The 9,432-nt window shown below is 26.6% G+C and overlaps 1 protein-coding gene across 2 annotated transcripts; it reads left to right on the top strand.

Annotated features, from left to right (window-relative positions):
- Nucleotides 1–2,085: 2,085 nt before the first annotated feature.
- LOC123265267 (kelch domain-containing protein 10 homolog) lies at nucleotides 2,086–5,594 on the top strand. Of its 2 annotated transcripts, none has more exons than XM_044728955.1 (3): nucleotides 2,086–2,982; nucleotides 4,647–4,991; nucleotides 5,069–5,594. In XM_044728955.1, exons 1-3 carry the CDS (start codon nucleotides 2,239–2,241, stop codon nucleotides 5,234–5,236), a joined length of 1,257 nt encoding a protein of 418 aa, XP_044584890.1. In that variant the 5' UTR covers nucleotides 2,086–2,238; the 3' UTR covers nucleotides 5,237–5,594. The 2 variants fall into 2 exon arrangements, with proteins under 2 accessions (XP_044584890.1, XP_044584889.1); XM_044728954.1 differs by having other exon boundaries at nucleotides 2,091–2,982; nucleotides 5,063–5,594.
- Nucleotides 5,595–9,432: the final 3,838 nt, after the last annotated feature.

Raw genomic sequence — 9,432 nt, forward strand, 5'->3', positions numbered from 1 at the left:
ATCTTATAAAAATTAACAAGTACTTTTTTTTGTAGTTAAAAAAAAATTTTTTTTCAAATTTATATCCGTAACTGTGCGTACAATTTTTGATTTAAGGATAAAATTATTTTTTAAGGAGTTATTTTGAACCAAAGCTCCCAGCACAAAAAACGCAATTCGTTAAAATGTACTTACATATACAGTAGCGCTCAAAAGTATTTTGACAACATAAAATTTTTTAATATTTTTTTAAAATAAAAGCCTATCGGAAAATGTATTGAGTATAATGTAGAGTAGTGTAATTGCGACTATTTAAGCGTATCAAATTACAACTTGTTTGTTTACACACCGCGCCACCGAACGTACTTGACTTACCGTGAGCTCAAAAGTATTTTGACACGCATTTGACTTGAAAAACTCTCGCAGATTACTTGTTCCTTAGTTTTTATTATTACATATATTTACTTGTTGTGGTTACTTCAATATGCCTATGTGCAAGGAATATGCTAGTGATTTTAAAAAAGCCGTTATTAATGCATTAAAACAAGGATTGAAACAAACAGAAGTTGCTCGTTTGTTTAAAGTGTCTCGACAGTTAGTTAGCTTATGGAATAAAGTCTATAACAAAAGAAAAACTGTCGAAAGTAAGCCTCGAACAGGCCGCCCAAGAAAAACTTCTTCTTACATCGATCATATTATAAAAAAGTTATCAGCAAATGATATACGGATGTCCGCTGTAATGATAAAAAATTAATTAAAAGAAAAATATAACGTAGATATTCATATTTCTACTGTTAAACGACGCTTAAAGGTCCTAGGGTTATATGGCCGAAGACCGGCTAAAAAACCTTTAATATCGAAAAAAAACAGGAAGTCTCGTCTTGAGTTCGCGAAACGGCATATATCGTGGTCAAGTTTAGAGTGGTCTAAAGTTTTATGAAGTGACGAAAGTAAATTTAATTTAATGTCATCTGATGATATCAAGTACATTCGGCGTCCAGTAAACAAAAAATACGATTATCGGTATCAAATAACCACAGTTAAACATAGAGGTGGTAGTGCGATGGTTTGGGGATGTTTTTCACGGTCTGGAGTTGGACCATTAGTTCGAATAGAAGGAAAAATGGATCGGTTCATGTATGCAAATATATTAAAGTCTCAGATGTTACCATATGCTAAACATCACATGCCAGCTAAGTGGTATTTTCAACAAGACAATGATCCCAAACACAGATCAAAGCATATTAGTGACTTATTAAATCGTGAAAAAGTTAAAGTTCTTGAGTGGCCAAGTCAAAGTCCCGACTTGAATCCGATAGAAAATCTCTGGGAAGAATTGAAACGTAGTGTAAAAACCCAAAATTATTCAAACAAAAACGCTTTGTTTGAAACTCTAAAAAATGAGTGGGATCAAATTCCAATAAGTCGATCACAAAAATTAATCGACTCAATGCCGGAGCGATGCAAGGCTGTCATAAAGGCCAAGGGATATGCTACTAAATACTAATATATTTATTGCTGTAAATTATAATTATGCGTTAAATTAGTTTTTTTTTCAAAAATGTCAAAATACTTTTGAGCCACCATTTTCCTAATATTTTAAAAATTAAACTTTCTTTTATTACGAATAAGAACCTCTTTGACACTATTCTGTAGTTTATTCAAAAGGTGTTAAAAAAATAAATAAATGATTATTGTGTTTCATATTTATTTTTAATTAAACCATTAAATATATTTGTCAAAATACTTTTGAGCGCTACTGTAAATAATTGAAAATAAATGAAAATGACGAGTTTTTGAGAAATTTGGATGATTCAGAACTTTTAGAGAGCTTTCCAAAAATTATTTTTGGACATAAAAAATTTTTGAAAAATATTTCAAAATTTTTAAATTTTGTACATATAGATTTTTTCGCGCCAAATAATTCCATATGCATCCGGCATCCATTTACCGTAGCTCCATTCCTACTCGAGATATCCGTAACTAAAAATTATTTTTATCGGCTGTGTGCTAACTTCAGGGTCATATTTAATTGTTATAAAAATAAAAAATAAACTTGACAGATGTCTTTTAATTTTAGGATCATATTATTTTTCATGAATAAAGGTTCGACAACTTGGCGCTGCAGGCGTAACAGCTGTAGAGTTGTAGTACGCATTTCAAGATATAAACAGTAAACATCGGGTTAACCTTTGTACTGATAAATATTAGTGCTAGACAATTAAAATATATTTTTAATTAAGTAACTATTGAAACTGGATGAAAAAAAAATTTTTTTTTATAAATAAGATTGAATTAATAATTTATAAAAAAATGTATGTATTCAAACCTTTTGTTTTCGATGAACATCTTCCAAACAGCATCGCAAAACCAGAAGGAAGGACAAAATCAAAAATACGGTGTGATGGAAAAAATTTATACATTTACAGTGGAAAAGATCCTCTTGTGATGGATTATCGAGAATTAGCTGATGATCACATTTTTGTAGCAACAAAACCAGAGTTTCGTGAGATCTGGATGTATAATTTACCCTCACAGCAATGGAAATTATTGGGAAATGAAAAGTGCTTGCCGGATATAAATGATAAAGTTTTTGGGACTATTTTTGAATCTAATTATCTGGTAATTTGTTCAATAAGAGTACCTTTTAATGATGCACCTTCGAGCCGTAAGTGCCGGCTACATATCTGTAATTTGAGCGACGAAAGTGTCTTGGTCCAAGGAACTAGTGGGGAAATTCCATACCCTTCGTTTGCAAATAATTTAATTCGCCATAAGAAATATTTTTTTACTGTAGGAGTCACTAGAGACCTTGATAATTTTTCAGATGTCTATCGATTAAATATGGAAAATGGTGTATGGAACGCAGTTTACAGGTGTAGAGAGCTGGACCCCAATGAACCTTTAGGAAGAAACGGACATACTTTGGTGTATGATGGGAAAATGATTTATATATTTGGAGGATCCACTGACAGTCCTGGACTTGATGCATTCATTTTCACTGTAAGCTTATTCTTAATTTTATTAAATAAGCTATGTAATAAGGAGAATAAGGAAAATTTTGTCTCCGGCATATTTATAAGATAAAATGATTTTTTAAAATTAAATTTAGTATCATTAGGAAGGCTTTGATCTGAATTTGTGTCTTTTCATTGTTTCATATGCTTTTTAGCAATAGTTAATTTATTATAAGTTTTCGAAGTAGTTATAAATAGATTTGAATTTCGCTAAACAAGTCATTTATTTATTTATTTTTTTTTTTTTTGTATATGTGAAGTGGTTCTATGTTAAGAATTAATTTATATAATTAAGAGACTAAGAGCCAGTTTTTCAATCAGGGATAAATTTTATTCAACGCTAAAATATATCTATATAGAATAAAATAGCGTTTTCATTTGTATCATACTAATTATTTACATTTGCTTTTACACTAATTTTGACTTATTTTTCTACATATTTGTACTCTTTTTTTTTTTATCTTTATCACACTTATTACTTCACTTATCACAGTTGCGTTACAATAATTTTTATACTTTTTCATACTTAAATTAACATAGTATCTATACATGTATTTCGATTTCAGGATTTTTCTGACATTCTATATTGTAACATTTATTCTCTTTAAACAGTCTTTCAATCTCTCCAACATACATACAGTTCCCTTTTTATATCCCTTTTTAACATTGCAATTAATTTTTCCCTTATTAATTCCCCCTCTAGTTCGACTATCCACTTGCTTCTTGCTTGTTGCCCTTTTTCACTTATTTTTTCCTTTATTTCCTCACAGCTTAGTATGTGTATTAGTGAAAATTTATCTATATATTTTAGGTACATAGATATACTGACAATAATAATTATATCTTGGATAAAATTTTATCCAGATTGAAAAACTGGCCCTAAGAAAAAACTTTATAACGGGTATATCTTTATCGTAAATTGGGTTTGATATTTTTTCAGCAATAGTCATTTATGATTAAAATAATTAAGAGAGTAAGAAAAATTTTGTGACGAGCTTATTATTATTTTTAAAGGAATTTTTATAGTTAAATTTGGTATCATCAAAAAAGTCTTTACAAGAATTTGTGTTTTTTCACAGTTCTATATATTTTTCAGTGATAGTCCAATTTTTATGTTCAGATTTTGAAGCAGTTTTGAAAATTTTTTTGTCCTATAAATTTTTTCCGTCACATTTGTTTATTAAATTATTTGTCATTGATCCCGTCATAATACTATTAAGTGTATACAGAAAAAAAGTCAACTTGAATCAAGAAAATAATTTTGAAAAATTTTATAGTCTTGTAACTAAATAATAAAATGGCTCAAATAAATTAACGTTGCAATTATACAAATATAAAAAATAATTAAATAATACCACATTTATCTAAAATTAAATAATTAAACACGAACTCAGTGTTTTATATAATATCATTTCAGCTTGAGAAACCGTGTTTGATTATTTAATTTTAGATAAATGTTGTCTTATTTAATTATTTTTTATAGTCTTGATTTGAGTAGAAAAATTCTGAAACTAAGAAATTTTTCTTGGTTCAAGTAAATTTTATTTGATTTAAAAATTTTTTATTTTGGTTCAAAACAATGAAACTCTTCAAAATCATTTTCTTGATTCAAGTTAATTTCTTTTCAGTATATGAATGTTTATTTTTCAGAAACTTTCAGCGTTTGATTTAGAAAAATATCGATGGACGACTGTGGACACTATAGGAGACAAAGAGTCTATGCCACATTTTCCAACTGCACGAGAGGATTTTGGAGTTACACAGTATACACATCCTAACAGCGGAGAGATAAATGTAATTATATCCGGCGGCACTGTTGATCATAACGATGCTTTTGATGACGTCTGGCAGCTTAATTTGACAAGTTTAAAGTGGACATGTCTTGAGAAATTTGGAACTGCGTTACCCCACTCCGTTGATAGCCACTCAATGAGTGTTTCTCCGACAGGAAAGCTATTCACGTTTGGTGGATTTATTGCAGATGAGAAGGCACATGTAAGTATTCATTTAATTCACGATCATCATCACCAAGATCAACTCCACCAACAATATTTATTGTAATTTAGTTTCAGGGGTCATGTTCTTCTACATTACATTCGGCTTGGCTCACAATCCCAAAACTTACTGAAATTTGTTGGGAAGCTCTGTTTTTTTATTATCCAGATTTGAAATCTATGACTGACAAAGAAATCAACGCTCTTGGTATTCCCTTACAATTACTCAAGTCGCGAATAATATGATGAAATGTTTATAGACATTTCGTTTCCTTTTTACACTTTACCGTACTAAGTCAATTTTGTATTTTAAAAGATTTTTTATTTTATAAATTTATTACATTACTATGCAAGCTCATCAGATAAATTTTTTATATTTATAAAATTTATAATTTACGATTTTTTTGTTACTTTAAATTACTGCATACCTTTGAATAAAAAATAATTTATTTTATACATTATATTATTACTTTGTTGTACAGAGTACTTTTAATAATATACAATATTATAATTGAAATATAAAAGTTATGATCTTTAATTAGTAGTCACAACTTTAAAGCTAAGATTTAATTAAGAAATTTGCGTAAAAATTTTTTGTATGGAACTGAGAACAAACTGTAAATATGTAATAACTTATAAAGTTACGAAGAAATAAAAGTTACTAAGAGAAGAGATTGATATAGTTATTTTTGACCATTTCCGATGCAACTGCTTGTGAAAATGTTTCCAAACGAATAACACTGAAATTAGCAGATATTTTACAATTTTTTTATTTTTCTTTAAAAATAAACTCGGTCTAAAATACAATTAAAAAAAATTTCATTTATAATTTTTTAAATAAATTTTTTTGCTATAATTTATTTATTAAACAAATTCTTAAAGTTATCAAATGTTTCAATTTAATTATCGTTACAAATAAATAAATGATTAATATCATATAAATGAATAATAATTAATTAGCTAGTTCATTTTATTTTTTTTTTCACGTAAACAAGTAGTGTCTATTTTTTTTTTCATTACTACTTTCTTCTTATTTTATTTATAATTTCGGTAATTCTTCACACACTGATACTAAAATTATCACCAAGGCCGTTATTTATTAAATAAATTATCAAAAGTAGCTTACAATTTACGTTTACAGTTAATTTTCATTTTATTTTGTTTCTTTTCTATTCTAAACAAATTGAAGTGAACACTACTTTTTAACAACATATTTTTAAATGAAAATATTGACAGTATTAAAACTTTAGATTTTCTTAAATCTCTGTTTGTGTCATTGTTATTATTATTTGGTGCCTTGTTTTGGTAAGAAGATTAATGCAAATATCTAGCTGTTTATTTTTTTGTTCAAAAATTTATTTTGAAAAAAAATGGGCATTGGAAAAAAACAATTGGATAGACAACTTGCAAATTTTCATCCAAAGTTATTTTTTCCCAAATCTAGCAAATTTATTTTCAACAAAAAAAATTTTCATTCCTTTAACTAAGAAATAGGATTATTTAAAATTTTTAACAAATTAATTTCTGATTACAACATTGATTATTTTTTTCAAAAGAAATTTTTTCTCTCAGTGTATGATGAAAAAGATATTTGATAGTATACTATTCTTCACTATTATCCAAATTTAATAATTGAAGAAGAAATATCACTCAGAATCTCACGGGAGGTTTTCTAATCACAAATTTATTCATTTGAATACTAGATTTTACATAAATATTCTATATGCTCCAATTTATTTTTATTTATAATAATAAATTTGAATATTATTGTATTATTATTATTTATTTTCTTAAGTACAGCTTTTACAAAAAAACTAATACTGTCCCATCCCATGCTACATTCAATTAACAATTATAAGTAAAACTTTAATAATTTGCTTCATCCACAGATTCGGTAGAATCTGGCGCCAAGTTCCGTTCAAATCGTTGTCATCGGAGCGCCAGACTACCGACTATGTTTACTGTAAGCAGAACGGTATTTTGAGGTTGCAAAATTTTATTTAATTCTACAGTACTTTTTTTTCCTAAATTGTATATTATAACAGTAATTAATACTTTATTTTACTGTTATTAATTAATTATATTCACTTATAACAATTAATCTACTTGAAATTACTAAATTTAATCAGCACAAACTATAGCAACGCAAAAATTTCGATCCTGACTTTTTTTCGATGGGCAAAGTGATCTGCCACAGACTAAATAATTAGAGAATGCATAGTAATCCTGGCAGTGTGACAACTCTACTCAGAATTTCTCGACTCAGAGCCATCTTTATTCAATATTCGAGTATACGCGCAACAAATGTAAAATCAAACCTCTACTCAGTTGTTTGTTTACTTCGTGGCGAGCTGTACTCTATGCTGGCTCTACTCAGTGATGTCTGAACTCAATTCGAACTTTACTCAAAAGTACTGATGGTAAGACAAGGACTTTAGGTAAAAAAGGAATGAGGATCAAGTACGATTACTGAATCATAGATGGCAGTTAGTTAAAATTTTTAAACATTTATAAAGATTTTATTTTATAAATAAATTGAGACTAGATGAATTAATTAAGAAAATTTTTATTTATAATTTTTTGTTATTTTTATAGTATAATTTTTTTAATTTGTGTAATTTCTCAATTTTATTTTTTTTGGAGGAAAGAAAATATAAAAATTATAAAATTGCTAATAATTCTTAGAAAATTAATTTTTTTCCAAGTAACTTCAAAATAACAATTCAATATTTTTATTTAGAAAATAATTACTTTTCAAGCTAAGCTTACAGCAATGGAGATCATGTAATATAATTGTGTTACATGATCTCCATTGCTGTAAGCTTAGCTGGAAAAGCAATTATTTTCTAAATAAATAAATAATTCAATATATTGGTAGCAATTTAGTTGAAAAAATAAACTATTGGTTTTGATAAATTTTTTTTATTAAAATTAGTAATTTTTATGAAAATTAAGATATTTTCTCAAAATAAATTAATTAATTGTAAAAAAAAAATTTCGAGATTCATCTTTACCAAATTTTCATCTTTTATTAAATTTTCTTAATTTAAATCGCTAATTATAAAAACTGAATGCTTTATATTTCAATTAATCAAGTGATATGAAATTTTTTTTTTTTTTTTTTCTAATAATAAACTAGGCTTAGAAAACTATTCAAATAAAAGTGCATTTATTATTTTTCAAGGCTTATAAAAATGGAATTTAGAAAATAAATTTTTCTTGCTATAATTTATTTTTTTAAATAATTGATAAACATTTTATGAAAATTGCATTTGATTTTTTAGAATTTTTAAAAATGAAATTAATTTTTCTAGTAATTCTTTGTTAAAAAATTTATTAAAAATCTGAAAAATTGCATTTATAATTTTTACAGCTTCTAAAAATGAAATCAATTTTGCTAGCTATTATTTGTGTTAAAAAATTAAAAAAAAGTTTTATTTATAACTTTTTAGAACTTCCAAAGATGAAATAAAATTTTCTAGCTATAGTTTTCGTGTTAAAAATGTAATTTATAAGGATTTCATAAAAATTGCATTTATATCTTTTTATGGCGTATTTACAGGTGTGCCATATAAAAGTCTACCAAGAGCATAACTATGCCAATTTTAGCTGTGCCATATCATTTATATAACATGTAATCTCTACCATAATAAAACTGAACCTAAATAAATCTTTATTATATAAAAAGCCTATCAATAAAAATTTCCCTAGCGGTTTTGTAAATGCTGAAAAAATGTCGCAATTATATAGTATTAATGCGGTATTTTTTCAGCATTTTTTCGGTTGTTTTGGTCAGTTTTTTTATCGAAAAATTACGGAACATTTACCGTAAAAATGCCATACATTTACGCTAAAAATTTAGAATATTTACGCTGAAAATGCGGCATATTTACGCTGGTAATAAAAGGCGGTACAAAATGATTGTATTAAAACCATATTTAAAAATTGTGTAAAATGAAATAACGCTCGGACTGGGATTCGAACCCAGAACCTCCTGAGGACATGTCGGCTACTCTACCATTTGAGCTACCCAGTCTATACCATATTGTTTTTTTGCTTATTCTATAAACATTAAGCCACACCGTCCATCTTACGATAAGCATATTTAAAATTAAATAATATAATTATATATGTGAAATAATATAACTTTTCGATTTTAGAAAATTTGCAATTTTCTAAGTGAGAAATTAAAATTGAAATTAAAATTAGAATATATTTACTTAACATATGTATTATTGTATATTAAGTTTTGCTAAATTCCTAATTAAAAAATAATATTCTACATATTTTTTATTCAAAAACAGTATTTATTTTTGCAAAGTAGCGATGGAGAATAAAAAGCAAAATTTAAAATTTTTCATTTTATTCATTTCTAACATAGAAGTGAACTAAAATAAAACTAAATCTTTAACAATTGTCCATTATGTCAGAAAATATTCGGC

This window comes from Cotesia glomerata, linkage group LG5, assembly GCF_020080835.1.
Source record: "Cotesia glomerata isolate CgM1 linkage group LG5, MPM_Cglom_v2.3, whole genome shotgun sequence".
Classification (NCBI taxonomy): Eukaryota; Metazoa; Arthropoda; class Insecta; order Hymenoptera; family Braconidae; genus Cotesia; species Cotesia glomerata.